Genomic DNA, 22,683 nt, shown 5'->3' on the forward strand with positions numbered 1-22,683 from the left:
AACACCAACACAGGCTGGTTCGGCTAAACAGCCAGCTTCCACAATGTAATTCCATTCTACGCAATACTACAACAACTTGCATTTATATAGTGATATTTCGCATTTCTGTAGCAGACGAAAAACCAGGTAGTTTCAAAATGGTTCTGCTTTGTGGCGTGGGCTTGCACCTAACTAGAAACTGGGTTTTATGTAGCACCCTTAGAGAAGAAACTTCCCAAGCTAAAACAGGACATATGGGGTACCTGTAGCACGGTCAACAGCTTGTCTCTCGTACTAATGCTCACCTTCAAGTAATAGACAAGAAGTTCATTGAGAGCAGGGTCAGCATTCAGGTTGACCAAAAAGCATTTGTCATCCCCAACTTTGATGCCAGAGGACTCCAGAGAAATACCCATACTCTCGAGCTGCTTTTGCCTATCCTGCAGACAACACAACAAAATTACAAAACAGATCAATTCCTTCAAAATTAGAATGAGGAAGCTTCACCCTGGCATTTCAAAGCAAACCTCTGTCCTTTCAGCTGGTGATTTAAAAAGATATGAGAATAGAGTATTTGGTTACAGCAGAGAGCATTGCACAGGTTCCATGAATCAAGTCTGGTCTACGTTAATTAATGACACTTGAACATAAAGATGGCTGGATCCTGCAGTAGTAATAGTTTCAAGTCACCTCCACACAAAGACTTGCATTAAATCTCTCTTGTAAACCTGATCACAGCTCCTAATTTAAAAAGCTATCGACTCCAACAAAGGAAGCCTGTAGTGAAAAACAAAGCACAGGCTGCTTGGAAAATACTTGCCAAATTCATTTTGTTTTCTAGATGAGTTTGTAGAATTAGCCCATTTCTCTTCACATTGACTTAAATTAAAGAAAATCCTTCTGCTGTGCAGCCAACAAATCTAATCCAGTTCAGCTTTAATCAAATGTCATAGAAATTCATGGGTAACAAGATAAAAAAAAATCTAGACCAAATTAGTTTGAAAGAGATCAAAATATCAAAGACCACTTTCAAGCAAATGTCAATAAAATTGCTGATCCTCACATTGAACTCTGAATAATAGCTCAAGCTACATTTAATACTTTTCGGTGCAATTTAAAATCTCATTCTCGACAACTCCCCAACCCCCAGCCAAGAAAAAAAATGCTAAGCCCCAACTCCGGCTTAGTTAGATTTGTAGCAGAAATAAAACATCCATTAAACAGTTAATCATCTTTCCAAATTTTTGCAGTTGAAAATTCAACCTAATATTTCATTATCGGAAAATACCGCATTGAAAATTGGAAACGTTTCACAGGTCTGTGAATGCACAGAGTCAAAACGGTGAATCTCCATCAGCACAGTTAATGAAAAATCAACTTTGTTTCCCACCATAGTATGAGATATGAATTCAGCCACTTCGCTGCGTGCTGGAATAGGAGAAATCAGAAGTGTCCTCAGAAACTCCCTTTCTCCAAAAAGTAATGTTAGTAACAGTCCATCCATGACAAACCAGTTTAAGAACATATTTTATTGCAAGTGGCTACGCTTGAAATTGACAATTCCTTGAACCAAATTCCTGCTTTTATTTCTAAACCTATTACTGTTATGGAATATTAAAGTATTAACATTAATTAATCTAGGGCAAAAATATGGTTTTATTCGATAACAGGTGCAGTAAAAAACTACTTCAAGGTGAAGTAAAAATACAAAACATTCTGGTTGACACGGTAACATAAAAGAGTGGAACAACATCACATGCGATGCCCCATTACACTGATCAGCCTCTAGCCATTGTTACACACCTCCTCAGAGTGGCTTTGTTGAAAATATGGGGGCATGTCACCTGCCCTGTAACCACAGGCAGAAAACTGATGGGATTTAATGCCTTCACAAAAAATAAATCTGTTTCATTAAAAAAATACCCACTAATAATGGGTACATTGGCAGCAAGCACAAGAAAGGCTACTATGCAAATCTTTTTTATTCTGAAATCAGTACCAGGAACAAAACAATAATGTGACCAATCCCTCATATTAACTTTACCCCACTGTCAAACCTGTGCAATTTCTTCAGTTTTCCTCAGTTTTTCCTCCCAGGTGACAGTCAGGTCTTTTATGAGTTTTTCAGACTCCTCTAATTTCTCCTTGAGCTCGGGAGCTTTCAATGCCTAAACGATAGAAGAAGAAAAAACATTCCTGTCATGCTCTAATAAAAGTAATTACAATTGAACAACTGTACCGAGAAACCAAATTTATTATCTCTGATTCATAGCTAGCAAACCTTCACTCGTGCACAGGCAAAAAAGTGAATCTTCAGCTGATTTTCAGGTTAACCACACATGTATGAACGCTGGAAGGGACAAATGAGTTAAAAATCTGTCTCTTTGCCTTTTGGATACAAATGTTGAAAGAGAAAATGGCCTGCGCCTGATCAAATCTACTCGTTTCAAAAGACTCTGCACAATTTGAGCTTTTCATGGCTTCCCACACCACTCCCCTCTTCCCCCCAACCCGCGCCCCCACTTAAACAACTGTAGAGAAAGCTTCCAATAGAATAAAGCTTTTGTCAGATACCTCTGTGGCCAAAAAGGTAAAAGATTCCCAAATATCAGTCTTGCATTACAATCTGTATCATTATTATTCAACAAGCAAGGAGTCCTTTTTCCACTCCACTGTTCCCGATGCATTTAAACATCTATTTCTCCATATTAATCCTCAATTTTCAACAAGCATCTTTTTTTAAACTTTTGCTTCACAAAACCAATTATAAAATATGGAGGAAAAATATTCTCGTATCTAGACTTGCTTTAGCCATGCCCATTTTATGCTTGTATCTTATGTGTCTACAATCACATTTTCAGTTAAGCAATTTGCTTACATCTACATTAACACCACCTTTCTGCAAGTTAAAAATGGTCAAAATGCTCCCTATAATTTTTTTCTTCAAATCCGGTCAGGACAGGAAGTCCTGCCAATCATTAAGAGTTCGGGGATGCTTCAATACAGTTCCCCATATGTTTACGCCTGTAGTACACAGCCACCCTTAATTCAGCAGTCAATTAGCAGATTCATCCATGAGGAATGCAAGAAATATTGGCATGGGAAATAGAAATGTGACGAGGATGCAGGAGGAGATGTCTATTCTTCTGCGGTTTGGGCAAGGTAGTTTGATGAGGAAGAGGGTGCATTCACACTGCATCAACCTGTGCTGTAACTCCCCTCAGAGTGCTTGATGTTGAATGTGGATTGAGAAAACAAAATGGAAAAATGGTCAATTTCCCACTGCTGACGCACCATGTACAATACAGTAACATTATACGTAGCTTGCTGGTGCGTAGATGTTTGAACCACACTGTTCACAACCTTGGTGTCATATTTGACTCTGAAATAAGCTTCCGACCACATATCCGCAGCATAACAAAGACTGCCTATTTCCACCTCCATAACATCGCCCGTCTCCGCCCTTGCCTCAGCTTATCCATTGCCGAAACCCTCATCCATGCCTTTGCTACCTCTAGACATGACTATTCCAACGTACTCCTGGCTGGCCTCCCACATTCTACCCTACGTAGGGTTGCAAAATTCCAGGAATTTTTTAAAAAGGAAACTTTCCATGGGAATTTTCGGGAATTTATGCGAATTTTTGCACACTGATGGTTTTTGTCTCTGACCCTTATATTATCTTTGTCATCAAAATAGACATACTGTTCCATACAAATAAAAACAGGCTTTCAAAACTTTATTTAGGTTATAATTTTGAACTTTATTGAACCCCCACAAAAAAGACCCATCTAAAATAAAATAAAAAAAGAGCGTCAGCTTATTTAGCCTGTAATTTGTCCTTATTTTGTCCCTTTGAGTCTTCTACTCATCATTGCTCCTCCTGATTCTCTGACTCTGACGTGTTTTCCTCCTCTGTGTCACTGTCTAGCTGTGTGGTGGACACTTCTGTATCTGGCCCGGATAGCCACCAGTTTCTCCACTCTCTTGCTAGTCAGCCTGTTGCACACCTTTGTATGCGTATTCCTAAAAAGTGACCAGTTTCGTTCAGAGGCCACTGATGAAGGTGGGATTTGGAGTATCACCGATGCAATAGGTGACAGGGCCTCAGATGCACAAAGTCCCTTCCACCAGGTATGTGCACTGAAATGCTTGCATGATTCCCATATCCCATCCCCATTCCAAAGACCTTGCTTGGTAGAGAACTTTGCCAGACTTCCCAGAACTTTGCCCACGTCCAGATTGAGGTGGCGTGAGAGGGTAGAAATCACACTGTAAGCGCTGTTGATCTGTTCTCCAGAAAGTATTGGTCTCCCAACATGCTTTGGGTCCAGCATGTATGCTGCAGCATGAATCGGCTTGACACAAAATTCTTGACGCGTCTGTATGAATTGAACAATTGCCTTCTCCTCTGCTTTGAGCAGCAGGGATGTGGGTAGGGCAATGCTGATTTGTTCTTTTAAATCAGCAAAAAGCCTGAGAACATCTGACAAGACAGCATCATCCCGTTCAATCTGAGCAATTGCAGATGCTACTGGTGAGAGTAGTTTAAGGCTGCTAACCACTCTCTCCCAAAACATAAGAACATAAGAAATAGGAGCAGGAGTAGGCCAATTGGCCCCTCGAGCCTGCTCCGCCATTCAATAAGATCATGGCTGATCTGATCCTAACCGCCAATCCACTATGACAGGACTATCTCCTGAATCTAACAGAATTAGACACATGAAACAGGAGCAGGATCAGGCTACACGGCCCCTGGGCCCGCTCCGCTACCCACAGGGCCATGACCGATCCGCACCTAAACTCATGTCCAAATTCCTGCCCGCTCCCCGTAACCCTTAATTCCCTTTTCTTCTAGGAAACTGTCTATTTCTGTTTTAAATTTATGTAATGATGTAGCTTCGACAGCTTTTTGGGGCAGCATATTCCATGGACCTACCACCCTCTGAGTGAAGTAGTTCCTCCTCATCTCAGTTTTGAAAGAGCAGCCCCTTATTCTAAGACTATGCCCCCTAGTTCTAGTTTCACCCATCATCTGGAACATCCTCCCCGCATCCACCCGATCCAACCCCTTCACAATCTTATATGGTGGTTTCCATATCCCCAGACTGGGATATTGCCATTTCTTGCAGCGACTCCTTACCCTCCAGAAGGCTGTTGTATATTATGACAATGCCACCCCATCTAGTGTTGCTGGGCAACTTCAGTGTGGTATTCTTGTTCTTTGTTGTTTGCTTGGAGTTATAGGTTGCTGCAACTACCTGTTTTCCCCTGACATACTTAACAACTTGCCTGGCTCTCTTGTACAGTGTTTCCATGGTTCTCAAACCCATGATGTCCTTGAGGAGCAGGTTGAGCCCATGAGCTGTGCACCCAATAGACGTAATATGAGGGTAGGCCTCCTCCACTTGAGCCCAAGCAGCCTTCATATTCGCAGCAGTCAGTAACTACTGCAAAGACCTTTTGTGATCCAAGATCGTTGATGACCACTTTCAGATCATCAGCAATGTATGTGCCTGTGTGTCGTTGTCCTTCGTGTCTGTGCTCTGGAAATTTACCGGAAACTTTCCACCTCTTCGCAACCCTAACCCTACGTAAACTTGAGGTCATCCAAAACTCAGCTGCCCGTGTCCTAACTCGCACCAAGTCCCGTTCACTCATCACCCCTGTGCTCGCTGACCTACACTGGCTCCCGGTTAAGCAACGCCTAGATTTCAAAATTCTCATCCTTGTTTTCAAATCCCTCCATGGCCTCGCCCCTCCCTATCTCTGTGATCTCCTTCAACTCCTCTAATTCTGCCCTCTTGAAGCATCCCGGATTATAATCGCTCAACCATTGGTGGTCGTGCCTTCTGTTGACTAGGCCCTAAGCTCTGGAATTCCCTGCCTAAACCTCTCCGCCTCGCTACCTCTCTTTCCTCTTTTAAGACGCTCCTTAAAACCTTATTCCTTGACCAAGCCTGCCCTAATTTCTCCTTATGTGGCTTGGTGTCAAATATTTTTGTCTTTTAATACTCCTGTGAAACGTCTTGGGACGTTTTGCTACGTTAAAGACACTATATAAATACAAGTTGTTGTTGTTATTTCAGGGGCAATGCTGGTCAAATTGGTGATTCTTTACAGACTACTTATTTGCACAACAGTGTGTATCCGCTGAGGGAAGGTGGGCAGAACAGAGGAGGAAGAAAGAAAGAAAGACTTACATTTATATAGCGCCTTTCACGGCCACCGGACGTCTCAAAGCACTTTACAGCCAATGAAGTATTATTTGGAATGTAGTCACTGCTGTAATGTGGGAAACGTAGCAACCAACGTAGCAACAAGCTTCCACAAACAGCAATGTGATAATGACCAGATAATCTGTGTTAGTGATGTTGATTGAGGGATAAATGTTGGCCTGGACACCGAGGATAACTCCCCTGCTGTTGATCGAAATAGTGCCATGGGATCTTATACATCCACCTGAGAGAGCAGTCTCAGTTTAACGTCTCATCCAAAAGATGGTACAGGTAGACTATCCTTTATCCGAAAACCTTGGGACCAGCCGAGTTTCGGATAAAGGAGAATTTCGGATGGTGGGTCGGCGGGGGTCCGCGGGGGGGTCGGCGGGGGGTCGTGCGCACGACTTACGCTGACGCTCAGCGTAAGTCAGTCGGGGTCGGCGGGGGCGGGGGTCGGGGTCGGGGCCGGCGGGGTACGCGGGGGGGGGTCGGCGGTTGTCGGGGCTGGCGGGGTCGGCGGTTGTCGGGGCCGGCGGGGTCCGCGGGGGGGTCGGCGGTTGTCGGGGCTGGCGGTTGTCGGGGCTGGCGGGGTCGGCGGTTGTCGGGGATGGCGGTTGTCGGGGCTGGCGGGTCGGCGGGGGGTCGTGCGCACGACTTACCCTTTATCCGAACTTCCGCAACCGGAACCCTCTAAAAACCGAAGGTTTTTTCGTTCAGCGTAAGTCGTACGCACGACTTACGCTGAACGAAAAAACCTTCGGTTTTTAGAGGGTTTCGGTTTTCGGAAGTCCGGATAAAGGGTAGTCTGCCTGTACCTCCAACAGTGCAGCACTCCCTCAGTACTGCGCTGACAGCCTAGATTTATGTGCTCAAGTCCCTGAACCCACAACCTTCTGACTCAGAGTTGAGTGTGCCACCCACTGAGCCACAGCTGACACTGCAAGAGAAATAACAAGCTGACACTACAAGGAGATAACAAGTAACTCAGAAAAGATTGTGCAACATTTTTTCAAAACTGACAATTAATCAAATACAGTTGATCATAGATACTGTACAAATAGCACGAGAAAATATTCCAACATACAGTATGTTACAGTTATGGCAAATGCAACCAATTTTAAAGGATGCTGTGTATTTGTAATAAGTTTGATGAATTAGCTGTGCAAATAGAGGTAAAAGAATATGATATGATTGGGATTACAGAAACATGGCTCCAGGGTGGCCAAGGCGGGGAACTCAACATCCAGGGGTATTCAATATTCAGGAAAGATAGGTAAAAAGGAAAAGGAGGTGGGGTAACATTGCTGGTTAAAGAGGGGATTAACACAATTGTAAGGAAGGATATTAGCTCTGATGAAGTGGAATCTGTATGGGTAGAACTGAGAAATACCAAGGGGCAGAAAACGTTAGTGGGAGTGGTATATAGACCTCCAAACAGTAATGCGGAGGTTGGGGATGGCATTAAAAGGGAAATTAGAGAAGCGTGCAATAAGGGCACAGCAGCTATCATGGGTGACTTTAATCTACATATAGATTGGGATAACCAAATTAGTAACAATACTGTGGAGGAGGAATTCCTGGAGTGTTTCCTGGACCAATATGTCGAGGAACCAACTAGAGATCAGGCCATCTTAGACTGGGTATTATGTAATGAGAAAGGATTAATTAGCAATCTTGTTGTGCGAGGCCCCTTGGGTCGGAGCGATCATAATATGATAGAATTCTTCATTAAGATGGAGAGTGAAGTAGTTGACTCAGAGACTAGGGTCCTGAATTTAAATAAAAGAAACTACGATGGTATGAGGTGCGAGTTGGGTAGGATTGATTGGGGAATGTCACTCAAAAGGGTTGACGGTGGATAGGCAATGGCAAACATTCAAAGATCGCATGGACGAACTACAGAATTTGTTCATCCCAGTTTGGCATAAAAATAAAACAAAAAATGTGACTCAACCGTGGCTAACAAGGAAAATTAGGGTTAGCATAAGATCCAAGGAGAGGACATATAAATTGGCCAGAAAAAGCAATAAACCTGAGGATTGGGAGCAGTTTAGGATTCAACAAAAGAGGACAAAGGGATTAATTAAGAGGGGAAAAATAGATTATGAGAGCAAGCTTTCAGGGAGCATAAAAACTGACTGTAAAAGCTTTTATAGGTATGTGAAGAGAAAAAGATTGGTGAAGTCAAGCGTAGGTCCCTTGCAGTCAGAATCAGGGGAATTTATAATGGGGAACAAAGAAATGGCTGACCAATTAAATACATACTTTGGTTCTGTCTTCACAAAGGAGGACACAAATAACCTCCCAGAGATGTCGGGGAACATAGGGTCTAATGAAAGGGAGGAACTGAAAGAAATCAGTATTTGTAGGGAAATTGACGGGATTGAAGGCCGATAAATCCCCAGGGCCTGATAATCTACATCCTAGGGTACTTAAGGAAGTGGCCCTAGAAATAGTAGAGGCATTGCTGGTCATCTTCCAAAATTCGATAGACTCTGGAACAGTACCCATGGACTGGAGGGTAGCTAATGTTACCCCACTATTCAAAAAAGGTGGTAGAGAAAAAACTGACATCGGTAGTAGGGAAAATGCTAGAGTCCATTATAAAAGATGTAATAGCAGAGCACTTGGAAAGCAGTGACCGGATCAGACAAAGTCAACATGGATTTACAAATCTAAATTGTGCTTGACTAATCTACTGGAATTTTTTGAGGATGTAACTGGTAAAATAGGTAAGGGAGAACCAGTGGACGTGGTGTATTTTGACTTTCAAAAGGCTTTCGATAAGGTCCCGCATAAGAGATTAGCGTGTAAAGTTAAGGCACATGGGATTGGGGGCAAGGTATTGACTTGGATAGAGAACTGGTTGGCAGACAGAAAGCAAAGAGTTGGAATAAATGGGTCTTTTTCTGAGTGGCAGGCAGTGACTAGTGCGGTACCGCAGGGATCGGTCCTTGGACCCCAGCTATTCACAATATATATTAATGATCTAGACGAGGGAACTAGATGTAATATCTCCAAGTTTGCAGACGACACAAAGCTGGGTGGGCGTGTGTGCTGTGAGGAGGATGCCGAGAAACTCTAGTATGATTTGGACACGTTGGGTGATTGGGCAGAAGCATGGCAGATGCAATATAACGTGGATAAATGCGAGGTTATCCACTTTGGTGTCAAAAACAGGAAGGCAGATTATTATCTGAATGGCAATAGATTGGGAGAAGGGGAAGTGCAACGAGACCTGGGTGTCCTTGTGCACCAGTCGCTGAAGGTAAGCATGCAGGTGCAGCAGGCGGTTAAGAAGGCAAATGGTATGTTGGCCTTCGTAGCGAGAGGGTTTGAGTACAGGAACAAGGATGTCTTGCTGCAGTTGTACAGGGCCTTGGTGAGACCACACCTTGAGTATTGTGTGCAGTTTTGGTCGCCTTACCTGAGGAAGGATGTTCTTGCCATGGAAGGAGTGCAGCGAAGATTCACCAGGCTGATACCTGGGATGGCAGGAATAACGTACGAGGAGAGATTGGGTCAAATGGGCTTATACTCGCTGGAGTTTAGAAGAATGAGAGGGGATCTCATTGAAACTTTAAAAATTCTAACAGGACTAGACAGACTAGATGCAGGAAGGATGTTCCCGATGGTCGGGGAGTCCAGAACCAGGGGTCACAGTCTAAGGATAAGGGGTAAGCCATTTAGGACAGAGATGAGGAGGAATTTCTTCACCCAGAGAGTGGTGAACCTGTGGAATTCTTTACCACAGAAGGCAGTAGAGGCCAATTCATTAATTATATTCAAGAAGGAGTTAGATATATTTCTTGAGGTTAAAGGGATCAAGGGATATGGAGAGAAGGCAGGAACAGGGTACTGAATTTGGATGATCAGCCATGATCTCATTGAATGGCCTACTCCTGCTCCTATCTTCTATGTTTCTATGTAAAGGCTTAATTTCGGAAACAGTCCGTAAAACTTTCTAAAATGAAAAGTTGATCAGTGAGGGGTATCTATGGGCAGAATCGCTCTTTAAAATAGTCATGGGTCCTACCAGTACTCTCGCACCCTCAGAGATCTGTCCTGCCAGTGTCCATGGATCAGACTGAATCTCAGGTCCTTGGATTGTAGGAGCACATTGCTGAAATCTGGTGAATACAGCCTGGTCCTTGCAGTGCTGCTCCTATCTGTGCATTGTTTGGGGATTGTGGAGGGAGAGGGGGGTTGCATAAAATGTGTTTTTAGAGCACTTACATGGAGTTTCTAAAGGTTTCTGTTTATTTTCCTAAATATTCCGCCAAAGCACAGTAAAATGTAAATAACGTGAGATGGTTCAGAATCTTAAACCGCTCTCATATTGCATGGATGAGACATTTAACGTGCTGCATTTAAGATGAGTTTTGCTATAAAAATTTAATTGCTGAAAAATGTATTAACAGTAAGGAGCTTGTGTTGAATAGAGTTACAGAAGTTGACATTCGGACACCTGATGGTTTTCGAGTTTTGTAAACAGCTGTTGGCCACATAGATTTGGAATCTTACTGCAACATTGATGCGCCATCAATTACTCAAAAGACTGAGGTTGAGCGAGTAACAATCAGGCTTTTATTAACTAAAGAATGAAGGTCTTGTCTCGAGTGGTCGACCCGTCCAGAATACTAAGGGACTGGGAGGTAGTCACTTATATACCTGGAATAGTGGGAGGAGTCAGCCGAGGCATGTCCAGACCTGTACCTAGTGGAATACACAGACAGGTTATAACAGTGGTTTACCACATTCACCCCTTGTTTAAAAATGAGTCCGGCGGGGTGAAGTGTATTTAAAAGTTCGTGTATTGGAGTCTCTCCGGAGGTCTTGTCTGCCGCTGTGATCGACGTGGCGACGGCAGGGGTGGTGGAGCTTCCGGCGTCGCGTCCCGTGTAGGCTGGGGCCCTGGAGTGTAGTCCTCGTGGGTGATGGTCCGAGGCGAGCCGACTGCTGGGGTTGGATATCGGGTCGTGGCGGGGGGGGGGGGTAATGGGTAGTGGGTTACAGCGGTCCCCGAGGGTGCGAGGTCTCGTATGGAGACTGTGTCCTCCCGCCCGTCCGGGTACGCAATGTAAGCGTACTGGGGGTTGGCGTGGAGGAGGTCGACCCTCTCGACCAGGGGGTCCGTTTTATTGGCCCTCACGTGTCTTCTCAGTAGTACCGGCCCTGGGGACGTCAGCCATGGCGGTAACGATGTCCCCGATGTGGACTTCCTTGGGAAGACAAACATTTTCTCGTGAGGGGTGGCATTGGTGGCAGTGCAGAGCAGTGACCGAATCGAGTGGAGCGCATCGGGGAGCACCTCCTGCCAGCGGGAGGTCGGAAGGCCCCTAGACTTTAAGGCTAGTAGGGCGGCCTTCCAAACTGTTGCATTCTCTCTTTCCACCTGTCCGTTCCCCCGGGGGTTGTAACTGGTGGTCCTGCTTGTGGCTATACCCCTAGCGAGCAGGTACTGGCGGAGTTCGTCGCTCATAAACGATGAGCCCCGGTCGCTATGGATATAGCTGGGGAAACCGAACAGGGTGAAGAGGCTGTTCAGAGATTTAATGACCGTGGCACTGGTCATGTCCGGGCAGGGGATAGCGAACGGGAACCGGGAGTACTCGTCAATGATGTTGAGGAAGTACACATTGCGGTCGGAGGAGGGGAGAGGCCCTTTGAAATCGACGCTCAGGCGTTCGAAAGGGCGAGTGGCTTTTATCAGGTGGGCTCTGTCTGGTCTATAAAAGTGCGGTTTGCACTCAGCGCAGACTTGGCAGTTCTTGGTCATGGTCCTGACCTCCTCGATGGAGTAAGGCAGGTTGCGGGCCTTGATGAAGTGGAAGAACCTGGTGACCCCCGGGTGGCAGAGGTCATTGTGGAGGGCCCTCAGCCTATCGATCTGCGCGCTGGCGCAGGTGCCACGCGATAGGGCATCTGGGGGTTCATTGAGCTTCCCAGGCCGGTACAAGATCTCGTAATTGTAGGTGGAAAGTTCGATTCTCCACCTCAAGATCTTGTCATTTTTGATTTTGCCCCTCTGCTTGTTGTTGAACATGAAAGCAACTGAACGCTGGTCAGTGAGCAGGGTAAATCGTTTTCCGGCCAGGTAGTGCCTCCAATGACGCACAGCCTCCACGATAGCCTGGGCCTCCTTCTCGACCGCGGAGTGTCTGGTCTCCGGGCCCTGGAGGGTTCGTGAGAAGAATGCCACAGGTCTCCCCGCCTGATTAAGGGTGGCGGCCAGAGCGAAGTCGGACGCATCGCTTTCCACCCGGAAGGGGATGGATTCGTCCACTGCATGCATGGTGGCTTTGGCAATGTCTTCCTTGATACGGTGGAAGGCTAAGCGGGCCTCTGCCGTCACGGGAAAAGAGGTGGACTTGATCAGCGGACGGGCTTTGTCTGAATAGTAGGGGACCCACTGAGCGTAGTAGGAAAAAAACCCTAGGCACCTCTTCAGAGCTTTTAGGCAGTGGGAGTTCCATAAGGGGACGCATCCGGTCCGGGTCGGGACCGATGACCCCGTGTTCCACAACACAGCCAAGGATGGCGAGGCGGTCTGTGCGGAATATGCACTTCTCCTTGTTATATGTCAGGTTCAGGAGTTGGGCGGTGCGGAGGAATTTCTCGAGGTTTGCGTCATGGTCCTGCAAGTCATGGCCGCAGATGGTCACATTATCTAGGTAAGGGAAAGTGGCCTGCAGCTCGTTTTGATCGACCATCCGGTCCATCTCCCTTTGGAAGGCGGAGACCCTGTTAGTAACGCCGAAGGGAACCCTAAGGAAGTGATAGAGGCGGCCGTTTGCCTCAAAAGCAGTATACTGGCGGTCTTCAGGGCTGATGGGGAGCTGGTGGTACGCTGATTTCAGGTCAATGGTCGAAAAGACGCGGTACTGCGCGATCTGGTTGACCATGTCAGCTATGCGGGGGAGTGGGTAGGCGTCCAGCAGGGTGTAGCGGTTTATTGTTTGGCTGTAGTCGATGACCAGGCGTTGTTTCTCGCCGGTCTTAACGACTACAACCTGGGCTCGCCAGGGGCTGGAGCTGCCCTCAATAATCCCCTCCTTCAGGAGCCGTTCCACTTCGGTTTTGATGAAAACCCTGTCCCCGGCACTGTATCGCCTGCTCTTTGTGGCGATGGGCTTACAGTCGGGGGTGAGGTTAGCAAACAGTGGGGGGGGTGGGACTCTTGAGTGTGGAGAGGTTGCATCTGGTGCGCGGCGGGCAATTTGGAGGCTGCTGGCTGCGGACTGTGAGTGGGGGGAGGGGGCCACCGTACGCCATCGTAACGCTTTTGAGGTGGCACTGGAAATCCAACCCCAGTAGAACGGCAGCGCAGAGGTCGGGCAGGACCAGGAGTTTAAAATTATTGAACACAGTCCCGTCTACTACTAGTGTCACCACGCAGTAGCCGCCAATGTCCGCTGACTGGGACTCGGAGGCCATAGAAATCCGCTGGTGCGCAGGCAGGACTGGGAGAGAGCAACGCCGCACCGTGTCGGGGTGGATGAAGCTCTCTGTGCTCCCGGAGTCAAAAAGGCAGTTTATTGCATGGCCGTTTACCTTAACGTCCATTTTGGACCGAGCTAGCTGGTGCGGTCTCGTTTGGTCCAGCGTCACAGAGGCCAGTGTAGGGGTCGGTGTGTCGCTGCGAGTATCAGATGGGGGGGGGGGGTTGGCGATCTGCTGCGTCCCGGCTGGTGTCCAAGATGGCGGCGTCCATGATTCCCATGTGGCTGGAGTCGTCCAAGATGGCTGCTGCAGCGGTGGTTCGCACATGGCTGGGGAGGCCCAAGATGACGGCCCGCACGGCCCACACGCGTCGCTGTTGGGGGCCGAAGATGGCGGCTCGCACGGCCCACACGCGGCGCTGCTGGCGTTCGGGGTGGCTTTGGCCTTGCAGACGCTGGCGTAGTGTCCCTTTTTCCTGCAGCCCGAGCAGGTCGCATTCTTCGCCGGGCAGCGCGCTCTGGGGTGTTTGGCCTGGCCACAGAAGTAGCATTTCTGGCCTTGGGATACTGCTGTCTGGCTTTGGGACACTGCTGCGGTAGTTGGGCCGTTGTTGGGCTGTGGCTGGGGTGGCACGGTGCTATGGGGCTGTCCTACCGTGTCCCAGGTTGTCGTTCCCCGCGGCGTCCACGGTGCAGAGGAGTAGGCATCCATGCCCCGGAAGGCTGCGTCCAGCGTTAGTGCGATGTCGGAGGCTTTGTCGAGGGTGAGGTCACTCTGCTCCAGCAGTCGCTGTCGGGTGTAGTTGGACCTGTGGCCCGCTACGAAGGCATCCCGGATCAGTTCCTCCGTGTACTTAGTGGGCGTTACCGCCTTACACCCACAGGCCCGGCCAAGCACGGACAGTGCATGGAGGTATTCCTCAGTCGATTCCCCAGGTTGTTGCTTGCGACTCCCCAGAAGGTGCCTAGCGTATACTTCGTTCACAGGGCGCGTGTACTGGGTCTTGAGGAGCTGGAGGGCGGCTGTGTACGAGATCGCGTCCTGGATGACTGAGTACACTCGGTGGTTCACCTTGGAGAACAGGACAAACAGTTTGTCCGCATCCGTTTCGACTGCAGTGGAGGCAGTCAGGAATGTCTCGAAGCACGTGAGCCAGTGAGCAAACTTAGTGGAAGCGTCCGCTTCCCGACTGTCCAGGTCCAGGCATGCTGGTGTGAGGATCTTCTCCATTGTAAAAAATTTAGTTAATAAAATTGATGCGCCATCAATTACTCAAAAGACTGAGGTTGAGCGAGTAACAATCAGGCTTTTATTAACTAAAGAATGAAGGTCTTGTCTCGAGTGGTCGACCCGTCCAGAATACTAAGGGACTGGGAGGTAGTCACTTATATACCTGGAATAGTGGGAGGAGTCAGCCGAGGCATGTCCAGACCTGTACCTAGTGGAATACACATACAGACACAGACAGGTTATAACAGTGGTTTACCACATTCGGACACCTGATGGTTTTCGAGTTTTGTAAACAGCTGTTGGCCACATAGATTTGGAATCTTACTGCAACATCTTTTGCAAAAACAACACAATCAATCAGGCAGATGCTCCTGAATAGCCAGCACTTTAATTCAGGTTATTTGGGATGCAAAAAAACTTTAATAATCCTCCAAAAAAGCTGTCCCCAGCTCTCTTCTGTTTTGATTACCCAAAGACAAACGTTGTATTAAAAAAAAAAAGTAATTTCAAATGTAAGTGCTCTCTCAGGCAGTAAGTGAACAGATTGGCCTAAGAGAAAAAGATTACCAGGCAATTTAAAGGAGCCTCGCACCTAAACTGGCACTGCTGACTTTGGAATTGTTAGCCCGATTTTCGTTTGCCCTGCTCCCAAATGGCATTGGAAAAATGTGTGCAAGGCAGAGGAAAAAATGTGCGCTATTCCTTTGCTCCTGAATAGCACAACACCTAAACTTCCCCAATGGCTTTACTGGCGTGTGCACCTGACCATGCCGAAAATAAAGTGCCCAGACTTCCTATTCTCTTCCTGAAGCGCACAGTTGTGTGCTCTGCACATGCCTGTTTTATTTTAATAAGACCCAACAGGAAGTTCAGGTGCTGAGATTATGCGCCCACATTGCTCCCAATAAAAGTATTTTCCGTAACATATTTATTATTAATAGAGTAGTTAAGCCGTAAAAAGAGAGGGTCCCAAGTTCAATCCCTAGTCTTTGCCGAGTTAGCTTTGCTCAGCCCGAGAAGCAGTCGGTGCTACAAATGGCCTCAGTGCCGTTTGGTTTAGGGAGGGCAAGATCAGCTGGGATTTCCACACCTCGTCACCATCCAGCAAACCCTGCTGGAAGTGCAGATGTGTTCACATCTGGTAAGAACAGGATTGGGCTTCACAGTGACACCCCCTGCAGTTCAACAGCCTGTCAACACACACAAAGAATGGTCACCTGTGAGAGATATCAGAGGGCAACTGGTTTTCATGGAACCATACTCCAGCAAAGAGTCAACATGAAGAGGAAGAGGAAGAAACTGGGTAAAAAAGAAAAAGCTTTCCTTCCCCCGGCCAGTTCAGTAAAGTTGCCCCTCTATCTTACCAATGTTGCCAATTTCCCTGTGAGTGGGTTCAAGCACCCAGTTTAATATACTGGCCATCAGACTGCAACAGGAAACATGATGGTCAACTTATAGCAATTGTCATTTTAGTTGACCTGGAGGAATATTTAAAATGTACCCTTTGGAGGGATGCATTTACAGCAGAATCTTAATTAACAGTTAAGATATACCATTTCTTTATGGTTAAACGGCATTTGAGTTTTGACCTGTGTGTTGGCAATACACGGCAGCACCAATATGATGGCTCGTACTTCTGTTACTGATTTCAGCTGTACTGCTGGGAGAGTCAGTGAGTAGAAGGCAGTTAGCGTTCTGGAAGGGAGGTTGGCAGAGAAATTCCGAGGGAGAGTCACCTCTAGGGCACTATTGCCCGAGTCCTAACATCCAGTTGGCAGTTCAGGTAGACTATCCTTTATCCGAAAACCTCGGGACCAGCCGTGTTTCGGTTTTCGGAGAATTTCGGATTTTGGAAGGTGGGTCGGCGGGGGGTCGTGCGCACGACCCCCCGCCGACCCCCGCCGGCCCCGACCCCCGCCGACCCCCCGCGGACCCCGACCCCCCCGCCGGCCCCGACCCCCGCGGACCGCCCCGCCCGACCCCCCTGCGGACCCCCGCCAACCCCGACGACTTACGGTCGGGGGGGGGGGTCGTGCGCACGACTTACGCTGACGCTCAGCGTAAGTCGGCGGGGGTCGGGGTCGGCGGGGGGGTCGGCGGGGGTTGGGGCCGGCGGGGGTCCGCGGGGGTCGGGGCCGGCAGGGATCCGCGGGGGGTCGTGCGCACGACTTACGCTGGACTTACGCTGAACGAAAAAACCTTCGGTTTTTAAGAGGGTTTCGGTTTTCGGAAGTGCGGATAAAGGGTAGTCTACCTGTACTATTAGGGCACTGGTGGAGACCTGGGAGCAGGTCATCTGCCAGTCAACCTCACTTTCAACTGAAGGCAGTGTGTGGCCTGGGTAGAAAATATTAAAAAATGTCTACCAAAGCTACGACTCTTTTCATTGTTTGAATGTAGTTCAACCTACACATGCAAATTAACAGGAAGGGGCAGGGTACACAGGACAGTTTAAAAAAAAAGAGAGTTTGACATTATTTGGAATTCTCCCCATTCTCTCCCTACTGAGCTTCATTGTAACAGCACTATCAAAGAATCTAGTGCCAGAGAGAATAATTGATATCAGGAATTCAGTGTACAAAAAAAGGAAGCTCAAAGTACCCTGGGTGTGAATGAATCCCAAGGGACAGGTCAGGAATGAGCTCTGATCTCTATGTGGAGATTGAATTACATGCTAAAATCAAGACAGAGACCATACAAAAGGATTGTAACTCAGTATTCTTTGTTTGTTCAATCTCCAAATAAAACAGAATCAAGCAAAGCTAAAGCCTTTCCCAGAAAATTACAGGCAACAAATGAACTAATTACAAGGAGTCAAAGCAGGCCCTGACTTCAATATTGATGCGTGACCCAACTCAGCCTCCAAAAAAATGCCTTCTCCGAGGAACTCTCCCAGAGTCAGGTAAGAAATCTGTTGCAAAGACTCAGAGGGGACACAACCACTGACACCCTGACTGGGATCTGCTTACAGGCCGACAACAACTGAGTGCCTTTTCCTGAAGGTTAGGGGTAGCGAGAAGTAGCTGCAACCAGTCAAAGCAGCTTTGACTAAACCATCTGAAATGACTGCTCCACATAGCCCAAGAAGCTGAAAGAGTGATTTAATGAACAAAAACTTGCATTTATATAGTGCCTTTAACATAGTAAAACCTTCCCAAGGCACTTCACAGGGGCGTTCAAGCAAAATTTGACATCAAGCCACATAGAGATATTAGGGCAGATGACCAAAAGCTTAGTCAAAGAGGTAGGTTTTAAGGAACATCTTAAAGGAGGAAAGAGTGGTAGAGAGGCGGAGAGGTTTAGGGACGGAATTCAAGAGCTTAGGGCCTTGGCAGCTTAAGGCACGGCTGCCACTGGTGGAACAATTAAAATTGGGGGTGTTCAAGAGGCCAGAATTGGAGGAGTGCAGATATCTTGGAGGGTTGTGGAGCTGAAAGAGCTTACAGAGATAGGGAGGGGCGAGACCATGGAGGGATTTGAAAACAGGGATGAGAATTTTAAAATCAAGGCGTTGCTTAAAGCAATAATCAACAGTCAAAGTGAGTTCCAACTGCACACTCAGCATTGGTGGTGCTGCAAGCCGTCAGGACTCCCTAACTCTTTCCATATTGTGATTTCTTTTTCTTTTGGCAAGCATTATGGATTGTGTTCGGAGTCCAAAGGCTGACCACTGTGGCCCAAGTATTGGACCATCCACAAAAATAAGCAGAAGAACTTCTTGGACTGCCTAGAGTTTTACCACCACCTCTCAAACAACACAAGATCTTCCAGTGTCTTGAGGCAGATACCAGACATCCTGTGGATTAACTATCTCTTCTCTGTCTCAGCTGTATAAATCACTTGCTTGAATGTTATCTGACTCCCCCTCCCATACCCTATTGGTTCCTAAGCTCTTCGTTCAATTTTCTCCCTTGGTGCCCTTCTCTCTCAGCTCCATCAATGCTTTAAGTGTTAAGATGATGCTCCTACTGGTGGTTACCATGGTCAAAATCTCTTAGCATGCTCCTTAAGAGCCTGAATGCACCAGTATTACTTTGGGAAGTTGCCACATCAGTGGTTTATACAGTTGTTAATAGCTTGGCATCCCCTCACGTTTTCAATTGCATTGGTTCAAAGGGCTGCAAAACCACAGACCAAAAGGGCAGCTCGTAGCTGTCCCGGACAAGATGCTGGCCTTGACAGAGGGCGGTTGTCAAGTCAGTGGACTTCAGCTCCTATATTGCAAGTGATCAGACCAAAACGCTGAGTCACAAGAGATATTGGTGACCACAATGTCTGGGACTGGGCCTGTGTGACTGTCGATAGGGTGGCACTCAGAGAAGATAACATGGCCAATGATTTACGTGCCTCAACAGCTGAAGCCATATAAATAATCCAAAGCTAGAGCCTGCTAACCACTCATCCACTATTCAGGTTCTCTTAATGTAACTACAAGGGAAAACAGAGGTGGTAGACAAAGCTAGAAGGTGTACAAGGCAGTACTTGGCAACTTCTTCACATCATTCAAGAGCTGCTGCACAGGTGGATTATGAGGAAGAATGCTGTTAGTCCAGGAGGGTTACGAGGCAGAAGAATCAGCAGATTGCAGTGATCCACAAGTGTGTGCAATTACACAGCAATTATGCCAAATCATTTTTCTTTTGGTTGAAGTCAGTCACCTGTCATGGTTAAAAGGGTTCCTCTGGTCTAGTGCTGCTGACCGACAAGTCTGGCACTCTCCAACAGACCCATAAGGGCATCCTCAGAGTCTGGAGAGAATACTATACTTACTTGTCTGACCCATCTGCATGGAAGCTGGTTAAGCTAGTGGAGTACGTTGCACAGATCAAAGCCCTTAATGAATCAAACCAATGGGAGCAGTGGATTCTACACTGCATCACCGAGCTAACCGTGAGGCGCTACTATGCCAAATTCGTAAAACCTGCTTGAGGCAAAGGGAGGGGGGCAGGAACAGCAATGGTCTTGCAGAACAGCACCAATAACCACCAACTCACCTTGGAACTGTTGTTCTAAGACTGAATTGGATTCTGTTTGAGGTACACATGCCTTCAATGCACTAGAACGTAACTGATACATAGTACTGGACTTGGGAGGTCTAGAACATCAAGGTAGCTGGCACAATGTAAGTTGTCCTGTTTAGGTCCTTCCACCATGCTGAAAGCAGACACTCATGGCACAGACAACAAGAAAGTTCTGAGATTTGGGATAACAGTTAACGGAAGGCAATACATGAATGCAAAGTTCGCAATAATATATCCAGCACTTGGTTTCTACCACGATTGCAGAGGCAAGCAGCTGCTGCTGACATGCCGTACCTCCAACTAGTGGAACTACCATTTAATGGGGTATGTTGTATATCCATGTTGTGGTCAGGAGGATGGTAGCAACGCACACACATACATGTTGTGGTGCTGTTCACCATGCCACTTTTGGAGGAGTTCCTGGTACTTGATGCCACCTAGTAAGGGTTAAAAGTCCCTTTGCATTCAAAAGCAGCTTCAAGTTGATTTACCTGGCAATGGAAGTTCAATTTTAAGCCAATCCTCTGTGGTAGATTCCGTAATCTAATAACTGAACCAGCCAGATCTGCACTGTTGGTGACTGACCAGCCAGAATAGCTCACTAATGGAATCTGAAGAGGTTAACCTGTTACTGGGACGGGAGGCTATTCGACTATGAATGGGATAACAGCCAATCCTTAATCTGTCCTCCCTCAAAGTGCATACATTATAAGATACCCTTATCTTATATACATATATATGTAGGATTTGGTTTGTTTTCTTTTCACTTATAAATAGCTTGTAGACTTGTACTGTAGCTAGAAATAATAAAATGGCCAAGTTGCTCATTCCCAAAATTATTCAGGGTATGCATAACATTTATCAAGAAAAAGCCTTGTCAGCAAAGAGAGGTCTTTTGTTAGCAAGGAATGCTGAAGAAGGGGTCAGTGGTTTCCCAGATAAGAGGGTAGCCTATATCACAAACAAGACAATGATCAACAGATCAGTAAGGAAACTAAAAAAACTCCTTTTAAGGGATGGCTGTGTGTGACTAGAGCCCTATGGAGATCTTAAGTTTTCCTTCACAATTCGTAGAGACAAAAACGAGAAGAAAAAAAAAAATCAACAAGGTTACGTTCTCTATCCAGAGCAAAAGCTGGTAATATTGTTTATTTCTCTATGATTATTGCTTAAGACATCAAGGCTTGGTCGAACTCAATGAAGATTATTTGCAACCAAGTTGGTGTCAAGTCCGAGGACCTTACAATATATATATATATATACACGCTTGTATTAGGGAACCACTGGATCTTGGTCAATAGTGACCAATTTGGCCAGCCTCTCTCAGATCAGTTAAATCAGCACAGACCAGGGATCAAACTTGGGACCTTTCCTAGACTGTATGGCTCAGGTACTAACTGCTGAGTCCCAGATGACCCACCAGGGATTCAGTCGTTTAAAGCTATTGAGAGTTAAAACAGATCCAGTCTTGAGTTTTTAAGCTAAACATGCTGGAATCTTGGTGTAAAGTGAGTGGAGTGTCCTTCAAAGTTAAGATGGCAGCAATCAACTTAAGTTTTTGCTTCCCTGGTAACAGGTGATTCTATTTTTCTCAAGCGATTAGTTCTACTTTTTAAACTGTCCTTTTTGGAATACACTACACGTAGTGAAGCTGTCTTGCCAGAAAAGGTGAGGAGATAATTGGAAAATCAGGAACCTGATTCAGGGCAGAAATGGCACCTACATAATGCATGCACAGAGGCCTTATTAATGGCTCCAGCTGTGCTGAAGGGAAACTGGCTCCAGAAAGTAATAACAATGCAGTGAGACAGCGCAGGCCTGTGTTCATTAATAACCTTTTTTATCACATACAGAATCAAATTATGACAAATACTGGAGAATTATCAAGTGAAAGCAAAATACTTTTGTTGAAAACCAAAGTTAGAAGTGAAGACTTGGAAAGCTAAAAGTACATACAATAAATATTTAAAACTATGCTTGCAGTTCTAAATGAAGCAAACTTCAGAGGAATTCATAGTTTATATTATGGACACAAATCATGTTAACACACTGTGTTCCTCTCCAGTGCTGCTCATTTACCTTCACCTCCTTACCTCAGCCTGATTTAGTTGCTCCTTAAGCTTTTCCACTTCTTCGCGTAGCTCTCGAATGATCTTGGCATTCGGATCTTCATTCACCACAGCGTGGTTTACGATGCGCTTTGCCCGGTCAGCGTATCTCAGTGTGGAAAGGGTTTCTTCATAGTTGTCCCCGGCTGGACTAATTGTTGCTATCATGGCAGTTTTACTGTTTCCTCCCAAGTTGTCCTAGTTCAGAAATGTCAAGATTCAATGTCAAACTCACAATCTACCCTTTGCTTGTGACAGAGGTACTTCTGTAGCCTGTGAATGATGAATATATATCACTATGAATGACAGAGGCATGCAGTACTAGCAAATGATTTGCTCGCTTCCAAAATGCTTTTAAAAATAACAATGTATATTTTCATATTTATGAACATAATTTTATTGATGTTTTGCTATTAGGTACAATATTTCAATGAGCCAGAAAACCCAAATACGAAACTGTTTTTAAACAGTTATACGGTAAGATTTCACTGTGCTAATTGCAACACGAAACATAGATCCTTTAACTCTTCATGTGATTTATTCATTTAAAAAACTTGCATTTATGTAACACCTCATCACATCCTGAGGATGTCCCAACGCACTTTGCAACCAATGGACTACTTTTGAAGTGCAGTTACTGTTGTGTAGACCAGTGCAACAGCCAATCTGTACACAGCAAGG

At 46.3% G+C, this 22,683-nt stretch overlaps 1 protein-coding gene across 6 annotated transcripts in view; it reads right to left on the reverse strand.

The window, feature by feature from the left end:
- The window catches only part of kif13a (kinesin family member 13A), a 346,616-nt gene that overhangs the window by 112,265 nt on the left and 211,668 nt on the right, over positions 1-22,683 (reverse strand). For all 6 annotated transcript variants that reach the window (XR_015078504.1, XR_015078505.1, XM_085988906.1 and 3 more), the window contains exons 11-13: positions 21,988-22,200; positions 2,037-2,147; positions 285-419 (exon numbers count right to left, since the gene is read on the reverse strand). Coding sequence is in view for 4 of the 6 variants with exons in the window: in XM_085988906.1 (XP_085845032.1) it covers positions 285-419; positions 2,037-2,147; positions 21,988-22,200 (459 nt within the window). In the remaining 2 variants the exon portion in view is untranslated. The remainder of the gene's footprint in view (positions 1-284; positions 420-2,036; positions 2,148-21,987; positions 22,201-22,683) is intronic.

Source organism: Somniosus microcephalus, chromosome 5, assembly GCF_052327205.1.
Source record: "Somniosus microcephalus isolate GS21.2 chromosome 5, FLI_Smic_1.0, whole genome shotgun sequence".
In the NCBI taxonomy this organism is placed as follows: domain Eukaryota; kingdom Metazoa; phylum Chordata; class Chondrichthyes; order Squaliformes; family Somniosidae; genus Somniosus; species Somniosus microcephalus.